The sequence below is a fragment of the Phragmites australis genome, chromosome 6, assembly GCF_958298935.1.
Source record: "Phragmites australis chromosome 6, lpPhrAust1.1, whole genome shotgun sequence".
In the NCBI taxonomy this organism is placed as follows: Eukaryota; Viridiplantae; Streptophyta; class Magnoliopsida; order Poales; family Poaceae; genus Phragmites; species Phragmites australis.
In genome coordinates, this window is record NC_084926.1 from 9,413,188 (window position 1) to 9,426,241 (window position 13,054).

At 41.8% G+C, this 13,054-nt stretch overlaps 1 protein-coding gene across 3 annotated transcripts; it reads right to left on the minus strand.

Moving 5' to 3' along the window:
- Positions 1-1,427: 1,427 nt before the first annotated feature.
- On the minus strand, positions 1,428-7,847 carry LOC133921559 (uncharacterized). 3 transcript variants are annotated; one of them, XM_062366488.1, is made up of 11 exons: positions 7,619-7,847; positions 6,451-6,540; positions 6,089-6,194; positions 5,709-5,750; positions 5,500-5,559; positions 3,792-5,165; positions 3,609-3,710; positions 3,336-3,515; positions 3,128-3,253; positions 2,868-3,040; positions 1,428-1,690 (listed from the first exon to the last, which is right to left on the minus strand). In XM_062366488.1, exons 1-11 carry the CDS (start codon positions 7,699-7,701, stop codon positions 1,642-1,644), a joined length of 2,385 nt encoding a protein of 794 aa, XP_062222472.1. In that variant the 5' UTR covers positions 7,702-7,847; the 3' UTR covers positions 1,428-1,641. The 3 variants fall into 3 exon arrangements, with proteins under 3 accessions (XP_062222472.1, XP_062222474.1, XP_062222473.1); XM_062366489.1 differs by lacking the exon at positions 1,428-1,690 and having other exon boundaries at positions 2,705-3,040; positions 7,619-7,846; XM_062366490.1 differs by lacking the exons at positions 6,451-6,540; positions 7,619-7,847 and having other exon boundaries at positions 1,431-1,690; positions 5,709-5,771.
- Between the last annotated feature and the right edge of the window lie 5,207 nt (positions 7,848-13,054).

Genomic DNA, 13,054 nt, shown 5'->3' on the forward strand with positions numbered 1-13,054 from the left:
TTGTTGCTTTGGGGTACAAGTATGTGATTGTGACATATCACATGAATATAGCGTTGTGGGCTGCACATATAGTGTATTTTGTTGGAAAACACTAAAATAAGTTCTCAGCAATGAACTACAAGGAACACCAAAACTTTGGGTTGGAGTGAGAGGCAAACTATATGCTACTGTGTTGTATGGAAGTACATGCATATTTGCTGAATTTTCATTTATTCGGCTATAATCATTAGTAAAACATGGAGCCGAATTAGATGTATTAGGTGTTGCATATGACGCTGAAAAAGTAGAATGTGTAACCTCCGTTCTAGTAACATATGGTGGTTCAAAATAATTGACCGAATAATCAGCATTGCGATCATACATCTCATCCATTGGCATAGCTTGTTGTGTAACTATAAGCAGTGAACTCATTGTCGATGAATTAAGATATACCATTTATTATTGTATACTGCTAGGATTATTAACATATGATAGATTATAATAATTAGCCGAACCTACTATCTCAATTCGGGCATAATGATTGTTCATCGGCATGTTAGTTTGTAATACACTAGGTGACGCAAATATTGCCGATGAATCAAAAGACGCAGGCTCATGTTGTATGTTGCTAATAGCATTAAAATTTAAGGCATGCATATTATTTTGCATTGGCAGTTGCATATTATCAATATGTTGTAATTCTAAACTTCTAGCTGATGCATCAAATTCATCAAATATGGGCACAACAACATCAACAGGCCTATTTAATGTATTTGCAAAATAATCTTGAGAGACATGTACTGTATTTGCAAATTGTACCTCGGTCTTGGCATAAATAGATGGCGTGATGATATTGTTGTGGTTGATCCTGAGTTCATATTACACCATGGTTGCAGAAATCGATTTCCCTGTGGATAGCATGGAGCAGCAGCAGACGATGAAACCTTATGTTGATTTTCCTTGTGTGACGGAGCTTAGTTGTCTATTGATGAACAACAGTGAATATCCCCCACGTGAAGATCACAAACGTTTGGATCCACAAGTTAATTGCTGAAGAGAAAACTTTCCAGGGTGGTATGGTGCTTGTGCATGGTAGTCCCTAGTCTATCTTCAAGCAGCGCGAGTGGCAACACGCAATAGTGCAGCAGGGCGCAACAGCGTGGCAGCGTGCGACAGGCAGCACGTAGCAGCACAGACAGCGCAGCAGCACGCACGCAAGTGAACGACAAGACAATAGCAATCACGAACCGCAGATGAGCGTAATCAGCCTATAGGCCTGATGCGGCAAATGACAAGATAGCAATGATCGTGAACAGCCACAATCGCAGATGAGCGCAATCGGCCTATATGCCTGATGTGGCGGTGGCAATAGAGATAAAATAGATCAATTCAAATAATTGGCTTGAAAACAAATTCGGCTATGACCTAAGCCAAACAAATCGTTCTTCATCGAAGTCGCCAAAAAGTGTGTTGACGCAAAAACGTGCCACGCCAAACACTGAGCACCTCATGTGCAATCTGCAATGGCACGCGCAGGGCGTACAACAGCGGGGATAACTATTGCTCTTTCACGATAACAAGCAACCGATTTATGAGCAAACTGGTAAAGCAGCACCTGTAAAGTCCAGTCTGGCACTGTGACGACATATCTTCGTCAGCAAATCACACCCGAGAGGGACCCCGTCGGGGCACGATCGACCGACGTCTTGCCCTAGATCATGGAGATCAAGAGCAGCAATAATGGAGGTTGGAAAAGTAGGGTAAATGAGAGGAGAAGTAAAAGAACATGATAATAGATTGATTTGTGTCGATTGTGGTTATTCAATCGGCCTTTACCCCCTCAACTATTTATAGGGGCGGCTTGGACTTAACCTAGATCGACTAGGACTCCTCTCTTCCCAAAACCAAGTCAATCTCTTGCTATCCTGTTCGGTCAATCTTTCTAAAACCGAACGGAACTTCTTGTTTGGCTATAGAAATCACATCTCTATCTCTAACTTCCAACCGAATATATGTATTCTATTTTCCATTACCTATCACATCCCTGATCTGACAATTGTAAGTCTTCAATTAACGGCAATCGGGCAAAACAAGATTGATCCGGCGTGGCAACTCGACCAGTTACTTAAAAGCCCGACCACGGCATCCACAACCCTCAACCACGGTACTCGACCAGACGCGCTCATGGCAGTCAACCAGGCGCGACCACAACAACCCAACTAAACAAGTATCTGACCAGACGCCCAACCAATGGCAGCTCGACCAAGAATCTGCAGCGCCTGACTACGATAGCCAACCACGGCTCTTGATCACAGCTCGACCACAACATAGCCTATCGAGATAGCTACATCTGATGGATCATGCATGGTTGTGTACCGAATGAGCTTGATAAGGCAATCCACAGAGTCCGACAGTGCGGCGATAAAGTTGTAGCTGACGTCAAGCTCCTTATGTTTTAGTGCCTATTGCCTACATGCATGTCCGTCCAACAACAGGCAATGATTTGAATAACCATTATCTGCAGCAACAGCCCAATTTCTCTCTCTTTTCTTCCTGCCTTTTCTCCTAATCAACATACCAATCGGTTTAAATAACTAATTGTTAAGCTTAATTAACCATCAACCAATTAAACCAGAACATTTATATTCGTCTACCATTTTTCTCCTAATCAACATACCAATCGGTTTAAATAACTAATTGTTAAGCTTAATTAACCATCAACCGATTAAACCAGAACATTTATATTCTTCTACCCATTCATTTAGCAATCAAATTAAACTAACCAGCCACAATAATTCGGCCACTAAAATACTTGATAATCCAATTAGACTTTAGACCAATGACATATCAAATTTGGTCGTCAACAAACAGTTTGAGGTCATTGCTACCTCCCGGCAAGGCCAACTGGAATTGATACAGGAGATTCCTGATGCTCCGCAAAAGATGGAACCCCAATGTTAATGACCTTAGTTAGCTGCTCAGAAGATCTATTGAGGCTATTTTGCTGCAGTAACTGAACAAGTGATAAAAATATATCCATCCTGGTCACGTTCTTGTTTGCCTGCAACGCCACCAACACACTAAATGTCAGCTGAGAAGCCCACCAAAAACAAAGACATCCCCCCCACAAAAAATAAATCTTCGCTACCTCGACAAGAAATCGAGCCATTATCTTGCCATCACGAAGTTCCATCAGTCCTTTCAAGATTGTCAGTCCAAATCCACGTATGGTGTCAGCTATCTCTAGAAAAAATCCACGTTCCTCACATAGCATCTGTTAAATAGCAAGCACATTGTCTCAAATTTCTGCAATGTGGGAAAAGAAATGTAGGTCACTCATGATTCGTGAACCATACCTCGACAAGCATCTGACCTGGTGGAGAAAGATCCTCGACAATTATTGGGCAAACCATAGTCTGCCCTGCAACCTCATAGGCCCATGTGACACCTCCATTGCTTCCAGCACTTGGATCGTCTTTTAAGACAACACCACTTGAGTTATCATTCAAGACAGCACCACTATCCTTGCTTATCATCTTCACATGAATACAAAGTTAGTGCAAGGTAACATGCATGAACTGTCTCAGTTGTAGAAGGTTTAGTTATCTGCATTCTCCAGCATGGCATACCTTCGGTTCATCAGCTTGCTTAATCTTTTCTGCATACTTCGTTACACTTTGTAAGAAGAGCATATGCTTGATTGTTCGGTCCAACAAAGCATCAATGCTACACTGTTGTGCAGAAGACAAGGTAAAAGTCAACTAGCTTCCATCAGCCTAAACACAGAGAAAGTTATTGTGGTCAATACTTACCTTTGCACTATTTGGGACAATCTGACGTAGCTCCTTGACGCGCTCTTGTATCTGCTGCCGGTCCTTTGGTCTTGGCCGTGTGCTTTCTCCTGGCCTAGCTTTTTTCTTAATAACCTTTACTCCTTCAAGCTTCTTTACCTGGCTGACCTTGGAATTTGCAGTGTTCAAACTGCAACAATCATCCATAGATAAATTCCCCAGTGACACTGGGATTCTCTTTGATGCTTCAGTTGGAACATTTTCAGATGTACAGCTACTGGAAGGGACTGTCAATGATGGCACTTGTTCCTTGCAAACTGAAAATGAATCTTGAAGGTTGTACCTTGGTAATTGGCAGCCTGAGACAGAGGCAGCTAATGGATCATTGCTATCCACAATTGGACCCACATTACCACCAAAGCCAAGCAGTTCCTCCAAGATAGATTCTGAAAACAACCCCCCCTCTTCAATTGATAATTGATCAGTACTTGCCTGTTCTGTAACAGAGTTTGTGGCAGTGGTACCGCAATGTGAAATGCTTCCTTCTATTAGGGCAGTGTCATCCCACCAATCATGCATGACAGGATCAAATATTGTACTTTCAAGCAAGTCATTATTTTCATAGATTCCTTTTCTGACTGGTTTTATGGCCCCTGCAGCAGTTTCTCCCCATATTTCATTTGGTAATTCATGGAACTCATGGGCATTAGAAGTAGATCCAATAGTACCGACATCTTGGATTACTGAACTTTGAACAAACGAAGTGGCATTGTCAAATAAAGTGGGTTCCAGCTCACCATCCGTACAAAAGAATGATGCGTATGAATCCCGTAAGCTTGATGATTTTTCACTTTGGGGGTGATATCGTAGCTTGTTAGGTGGGCATGACAGCCCGTGCTCAATTCTTGGAAGATTGTTCAAACTTGAATAAGTTGTGGCTGCATTTGTCAAACTAGAACCAGGCTCTTTACTGGTTCTGATCTGTTGTGTACTTTCTGAAGTATTATTGTGCTGCAAATTGCTGACACTATGAAATACTCTGATCGCACTTATTGACTTGGAGTTCACTGGCATGGCCACTATATGAGGATTCAGACGATTGCAACTTTCATAGGAGGTGAAACCATTTGAAGAACTCAGAGAGTGATTGCTTGAAGTAATTGCAAAATTGTTCAGAGAATCTATGGTAACTGTGTTCTTGACAAGTCTCCTGTTTTCTGGTTCAGTCTTAATACGTTCAAGACCCTCTGTAGAGCTTCGAGAATTGAGTTGAAATTGTGGATTGAACTGGAAAACATCCTTTTCAATATCTTCAGTTGAAGGATGCCATGAAACGCTTTTTGTTGGTAAAAATGTGCCTTTAACTTGATCCAGAAACTCTAAGCTTTCAGAAACCTGGTAAATGTGAAAATTTGAGTTTTCATGATATATAAACATTGGATGCCCTATGCATAATGAGAGAATATATTTAAGCTGATTTCTAGTGACAGAATAGATATATCAATTAGCATCACACAAATTCTTCACTCAATTATTTAGCAGTCCAGACAAGAAATGATTCTCAAATGTTCATTTTCTCAAGATACGGCATGAACCCAAAAATAGTAGCTTCAGGCAAACTCATACGAAAACTTTCTTTAGCAACCAAAACAATGGCACCATGATAATGAGGATTGTCTTTTCTATTAGATGAGTCTGAAGGTTGGGTATAAGCAACTAACATACTAACCTTTTGCATGGAACCGAATTGCACCACTCCCAGCCCCGGGACAGGTACTACAGCAATAGTCTGCAGATGATGTGTCCTTTTCAGTGACTAATCGATAATTTGTTAATATTTAAGAAATGAACTGATTCCTGCTAAAAGTTTGTTCAAAAGTGAACTGTTCATATTTATTCTACGGAAAGAATACAAGGTAAAAGAAATATAGCAAAAACCTTTATTTCATTCAGGAACTGATGTTGCCACCATGTATAACCCTACAAGAAGGTAACCTTCCTCTGTTAAAACAAGGAAACTTCTTATTTTCTGCAAATAAAAAACTTAACCAAAAAATGTGGACAAAATGGACGCACAAGTGAATTTGTATTTCGACATGTGTTCTTTCTACTCAACAACCGTGCATTCAGGCTGTGGCGTCAAGGCGTTATCAACATACAGGAGCTTTGAATCAAAGTGGTATTTTTTTCTTGGTCATAGTTATTCTTTTCCCTCTCTTTTGCAGTAGTATTAATAAATAAGCTTGTAAAATATATAATAGAAAGATTACAGTTTTGAAATAAACTAATCAAGAAAGAACGTAATAGGAAATTTATACCTGAAATAAGCCTAGGTTATCTGCATCGCTTATCCGAGACAAACTGAAGGGGGTATCATCAGAAATCCATTGGCACTCCCCACTTATTAGAGCTCTTCCTATGAGGCTGAAACAAAAGATGACACATTATCAATAAGTAGTTGAGAGTAAACACATCCTTAATGGAGCAGAGAAAATTCAAATATTGTCAAAAATATATTTGCCCAAAATGATTTGACAGGAACCTCTGCACCAAATAATTCTCGATTGCAGTATTCAAATAATAAGTTTAAGAACATCTTCCAGGCACCAAGATATATCAATCTAAAACATTGGCAAAAGATCAATTGAATCAAGCATGAAAAAGGTCAACTTTGCCGTACCCTTCTCCAACAACATGGACCTGATTAACCATCTTCTCTACCACTTTTCTCGCTTCATCTTCACAGTGGCACTCTCCAATCGTAAGCAACCTAAAATATCAAATCAAGCATCAGTAAGGAATCACCCTGGTATCATTAATCAGTAGGAAGGCTCGAACTAAGCTAGCACACAGAAATCAGATATCGATAAAAGAGGAGATAATCTTTCTTTTATTTCATTATGGAATTACAACGCGTGCCTAGGAAGGAGAGAAAAGGGAGCAAATTTTACAGGCCACACTCCAGCATCCAGCGCGCACAGTTGTAAGATCTAAGGAACTAGGACGAAGTAAAAAACACATCCCTAATTGTTTACTCCTTCCATGGAATCGTGGCACGAATTTCAGTTGGTAGCAAGCATCCGCAGTTCTCTCTTTAAAAAATATGGATTACCTTGCAAAAGCGTTTTTCTTAAACGAAAGAAGGAACAATGAGTACTGTGCAGCGCTCGCTACAGATTATTATAAAAAATTTCGCAGCTTCTTTGCAGGCTTACAGCTACATGCAGGGACTAGTAGCAGCAAGAGAGAAAGCAAAGCTATGTGTATTATCTCTGCTAACCCGACGCAAGAGACATGAGCATACAGAAACTAGCAAGTGGTTCATCAGATAACCTTTTTCTTGTCTCCATTTCTGAAGAAAAGAAAAATGGAGATTTTTTTTTTTACCAAACTGAACTGCAATTTAGGCTTGAGATCCCAATGTGCAGTTCGGAAACTGCGTTCTTTGCAGAAACCGTTGCTCTCTGATCCAAATATGGGTATTCGAATCTCTCTCACTTCTTGGAGAAACATATATACACGAGGAGAAAGAAAAAAAAAGCACTGCAACGTAAAGTTTCAGGAACAATTTCTGAAGCAACAGTAAAAACGCAGAACCCAAAACCTTTCCAAATAAACAGGAACTAAGCCTACAAAACAGCAAAATGTATATGCTGGCTGTAGTCTGTCACCATATCCACCCGCGATGTTCAAACCAAGCATAGGCCTTCTAAAACATGCAGAGAAGAATTGACGAAGCACCCGACCCGAGAAGTAGGCTAGACGCCAGATAGTTCGGAGTGGATCGGCGTGCGCCAAGCTTGTGCGGGACTGCTCAAAGGCGAGTAGATCTAACTACCCTCGCTCACCGTGGGTCGCGACGGTCGGAGCGCCAGGTCGCCGCGTAGGACCAGCCCCCGGCGCGGCACAGCGCTTCCAGCGCCTCCGCCATCGAGGGTGTATCGAAGCTGCGCGAGGCGCGGGTTGCGGCAGCGGGTGTGTATCGGTGGGGAGTGCAAGGGTTTAAGCGCGGATCGTGCGGCGCAATGAATAAGCGAGAGAGAGGGAGGGGCGGAGGAGCAACCGAGCGAGGCCGGCCGCAGCGGGGCGGAGTATTTATGATAAGTAATCTAGATACGGCATCGAATAACAGCTAATCTACGATATGTTATCTAATCTAAGGATGATATATAGAATTTGGATCTATATTATTGATATAACAACTATATATAAAAAAACATAACAAGTTATTTATTTTAACTGAGAGTGCATTTAGTTAGATGTAATATGATAATCTATGTTTTGTCAGATGACGTGGTGTAATTTCTTATTTGATAGTATGAATAGGGTGATATAATTTTTTATAATTAGATAGATAGAATTTTGATAGGATTAACTAAAATTTTGTATGATGCAATTGTCATATATTTAGTTTTTTATAAAATATAATTATATGAGATCTTATTTTATTGTTTTAATTGTAATGAATATAATGGTACAATCAAATCACAAATCAGATAAACGGTTTAGGAGATAATGTCATTTAAAATATGATAAAAATATAATTACTCTAATCAATGAGAATATACCATATCAGCATGGATAAAATCTATCCAGAACATAAATAGCTCTATCTAGCACATTTTCGTGGATAAGTTTATCCTGTATCTGACAAAAATATTTTCAGTGATCATCCCATCCAACTTATCGTCTAACCAAACATTACAAAACTAGATATATATATCTTTTATAAAAAAATACTGCATCCATTTGCTTTTACTTATCACATTTACTGTAGCAATTAGACCGTCCGTTTTTCTAAAAAGATTTATAAATATTTGAACATTTACAATACTAATAAAGTTTGTTTCATGATAAATTTAATAATATAAAAATTAATATTTATAGATTTAAAAAAAATGGACGATCAAATTTGCTACATAAAAATGATGATAAGTCAAAATAAACTGAGTTAGTATACCTCTAGCCAAACAGACCTGGTAAAGGCGTGATACAGGACACGGGAGCCAGTGACCTCGGCGGGTGAGCCGGTGATGATTTGGGGCGCGGGCGGGTAATGCCGGTCGTTTTCCCGTGTTTCTTGCGGGGGAAATCGCCCGCCAGCGAGCAGACTAGGCCGGTGCCGCCGTGCCGGCCGTTGTATGCTTACGGCTAAGTCACTAGTCACGGCTGATCGGCTGCCCTCACCATTCGGTCGGTCTAAGGCGGCTCGGTGCGGTCGATCGTTTCAGTCGTGAGACCTGCCGCTGGCTGCACATGGAATTATTGCTAGTGTTCCTTGAACTGAAGTTTAGCCGAGACTAGTATTTTGTTTCACGCGGCTGTGTAACCATTTATATACTACTCTATCAGTCTCGAAATAGATGATATTTTATTTTTTTCTACAATATTTAAAATCTATGACTCTACAATTTTGAGATAACTTTAATCTAAGTTTTCTAATTTTACCTCCTTCATTAAGTAATTTTCTTTTCAATTGAAGTCTCATTTCTCATACAATAAATAGTATTAAAAGAGGGTAAGATAATCATTTTATTTTTCATCTTAATACTTATACTCAACTCTAAAGCGTCATCTATTTTGAGACGGATGGAGTATATGTGCTTAGATCACTCCTAATGCTAATTTTTAGACATTAATTAGGTGTTCATCTAAAAAAAATATAATATAACAAGTAATTTAAAGATAAAAAGGAGTGTACTTGTTTTTTATTGAAGAAACTATCTTTTGAGGAACCTCAAGTGATTATGAGATAATAAATTACTTTATAATGTCTTAACAAATTAGCAACACATATGTATCCATTCTAAGCTTATTTTTTAATATCAATTTATTATTTTTTTCTCTTAGATATCATTTAATAAATAAAGTATTATGAGTGACCTTATTTACACCCTACTAGTCGTAGTCTGCTACTTTTCCAAAAGAACTGAGCTGATTTCGACAGTCCACCTTGTGCCTCTTTCAGCTTTTTCTGCCAGGATCAAGAATCCTATATCTATCTTTTTGTATGTGATATAAATTTTCAATGGTATTCTCTTCTACCTGAGTCTAAGCACGCAGCTGCAATTAGTCCTGATCATCGACGTCATTTTCGTCGCCCACACTCAACGAGATCTGGTCTGGATTGTGCGAAGTATAATACAGATTAAGTTCACGTCAGTACTTAAGTCAGTGGTTAGTGCTAGCCATCGACCAAAACATTAATGTGCACCAGGCGCACCGTGACGCGTACGTGAAATCAACATGTGGGAAGCAGGTCTGCGTCGGCTCCATGCATGATTAAGTTCGCGTGAAAAGCCGGCAAAATGGGAACCGATAGGTTACTAATCAAGTTCGCGCAACGAATGGGAAGGCGTTGGATCCCATTGGACATGATCAGATGCTAAAGCGATACTGTAGTAGTCTGTGAGCAGTACTATTACTATAGTACTTAACGACACAGTGTATTTTCCAACAGTATCATGTGCCATATTATTGTTCATCCTCTCATGAATTACTGTTTATAATGAAATTAGAGAATTTGGATCATATTTCTTCTTCCATCATTAGCATAAATAGTTTTTTTAAACGTAACGAGTGATGCCGATGATATATTAAAAGAGGAAAGCCTGACAGGTAAACAGAACTCAAGTTGATCTGGAGGAGGCTTCCACGAACCAGAGGTTCCTAAATCCAAAAAGAGCGAGAGCAACCATACAAGAGACAGAAACAGAAGCCTATTCTCACCACATAAAGCACCCTAAATGTTGCACCCGGCAAAAATCCAGAGCTCGTCTCCTTAAGGACAATGTTTTAGACCCCAACAGTCGATATTTCTTTGCTATCAAAGGTGCGTCCCTTCAAGGAGGATGTATAAGATGCATACAAGGTTGCAAGTCCAAGGAAGGATATTTGCGGCTCATATTTTACCTTGGACTGTAAGCCAGGTAAAGAATTTGCACTTTGTCGGCCACGCCTTCCATATAAGCTTCATAAAGATCGTGCCCGTGGACCCTTTGAACATCAAGGAGTAAGCAGACCAAGCAGTGTAGGTGCCTTCACTCGAGTACTTCCAGGTTTTAGAGTCACACGTAGCAGGTTGTAAGCTTATCACCCTCGTTGCCTGCCAAAGCAAAATGAATTGGGAAACATTGTCGCATGAAACATGCTGTAATGAGGCCAAATCGAAAATCCAGTGCCTTCGAGCCATCGCGTCCTAGAGGGAGCATCTTTTGGCACTAGATATAGCAAAGAGCAAAGGGGCACCATCCTTAAGCATAAGACCCTTGGCCCATGCAGAATGCCAAAAAGACACCCTTTCACCATTCCCAATAGAAATGGAAGTGGCGGTCACAAACAAAAGTCTATTTGTGTTATCACATGGCACCTCGGTGCCCACCCAAGCCTTCTGCAGCGAGGTCCATTCATGCCAGAGTCAGCGTTGCCTTAGCGCATTTCCAAAGAGTTCAAGGTCGGAACTCTAAGGCCACCAAGCGCTTTCGCCCTGCAAACTCTCTTCAAGCTGACCTTGCACTTGCCACCCATGATAGGCTTGCAACCCGTTCAAAGGAATTGCCTCCATCCTTGTCAATTTGGCATAAAATTGAGGTCGACACTTTGACAACTCAAAGGAAATTGATGGGCTAAGAAATGATCACAGCCTTGACGAGCACAAGATGACCTGATGATGGCATATTCCTTCCTTTCCAAGAAGATATCTTCTCAATCAACTTATCAGCCATTGGCTACAAGGTCGTGGCTTTTAGACAGCCTTGGGAAAGAGGCAATCCAAGGTAGGTAATCGGGAAGTAGGAGATAATGACAAGAAGGCTACCGATGATTACGGTCAAGTCAACGCCGTCACAACGTATTGGCAAAACCAATGTCTTGGCAAAGTTCGTCTCGAGGCCAAAGGCCATATCGAAGGAGTGTAAATTTGTGCAAGCATGGCCACATCCTAGTTGTTGGGGTTGATGAACATCACCGTGTTGTCGGCGTACATGGAAACCCACATCTTGTTTGAGTTGAGGTGACTCCCAGACCCAGCAAGAAGACCCCACCTAGCCGTCAGGGAGAGCAGGCGATGAAGAGGGTCTATGGCAAGGGTGAACAACATGGGGGATAGAGGGTCCCTCTGTCTAAAACCCCTCCCATGGGTAATGGGGGCTCCAGGATTTCTGTTAAGGATGATTCTCAATATGGAGGAGGCAAACATAATTGAAAGGAGATCCCTCCATCTTTGCTGAAATCCAAGGTTGGAGAGGAGATCTAGAAGGTAGTCCCATCGAATGGAGTCAAACTCTTTGGAGATGTTCAACTTGAAGATAAGGGTGGGAATGCAATTTCAATGAAGGAGCCTAGTCGTGCCCCTCACAATCATGTAGTTATCATGAAAGCATTGTTGCTTTATGAAGGCGCTCTGACAGTCTGAGACCAGGGAGCCCAGCAACAGCACAAGCTGGAGAGCCAAGATTTTGGAGACCAGCTTGGCGACAGAATGGATCGGGTTGATTGGTCTAAACTCCGAGATGGCGTCCACCCCCGCTTTTTCCAAAAGAAGCACGATGTTTACTGAATTAAGAAGGTGCAGGCCATGGAAGCGAAGATCAAAGAAGGTCCTAACTGCAGCGATCACATCATGCTTGATGATGTGTTAGGAGGTCACGAAGAAGTGCCCGATGAACCCATATGGGCCTGGTGCCTTGTCCTGCGGTGAGAACTTAATGGCAGAGATAATTTCTTCCTTAGAAGGATGTCACGGAACCAGGGGTCCCCAAGTCCCGAGGCCAGGACAGCAGAATGCCACGTGGCGCCTTTCCTCGGGGACTATTTCCCCAAGGTCCGGGAGAGGGGGCTCGGGGCCATGAACAGTGGTCCCCGAGTACCCGAGTTCCCCGAGGACCCGAGCAGACACAGTTCCGGGAGAAGGTTCTCGGAGCCATAAACAGTGGTCCCCGAGTACCCGAGTTCCCCGAGGATCAAGAAGAGACATATCTGGGAGAGGGCGCTCGGGGCCATGAACAGTGATCCCCGAGTGTCCAGAGTTCCCCGAGGACCAGAGAAGCCCCTGGCCGGTGGACCCCACAAGGGCTCAACGGTGAGGTGTCAATTGGTGAGAGGCCCGATGCTACATTTAAGAGGGAGTGTGGCCTGTCACTTCCAACCGCTCCCCTCACGCCTGCTGTCAGTCCCTGCCACTGCCTGGCAGGGAGGCGTGGGGACATTTAATGTGGCGGGTCCCATCGCGCGTCATCCGGCGCGTCTCGGGATATCATTGCTAGGCTTAAGGCATATCGCCTGCC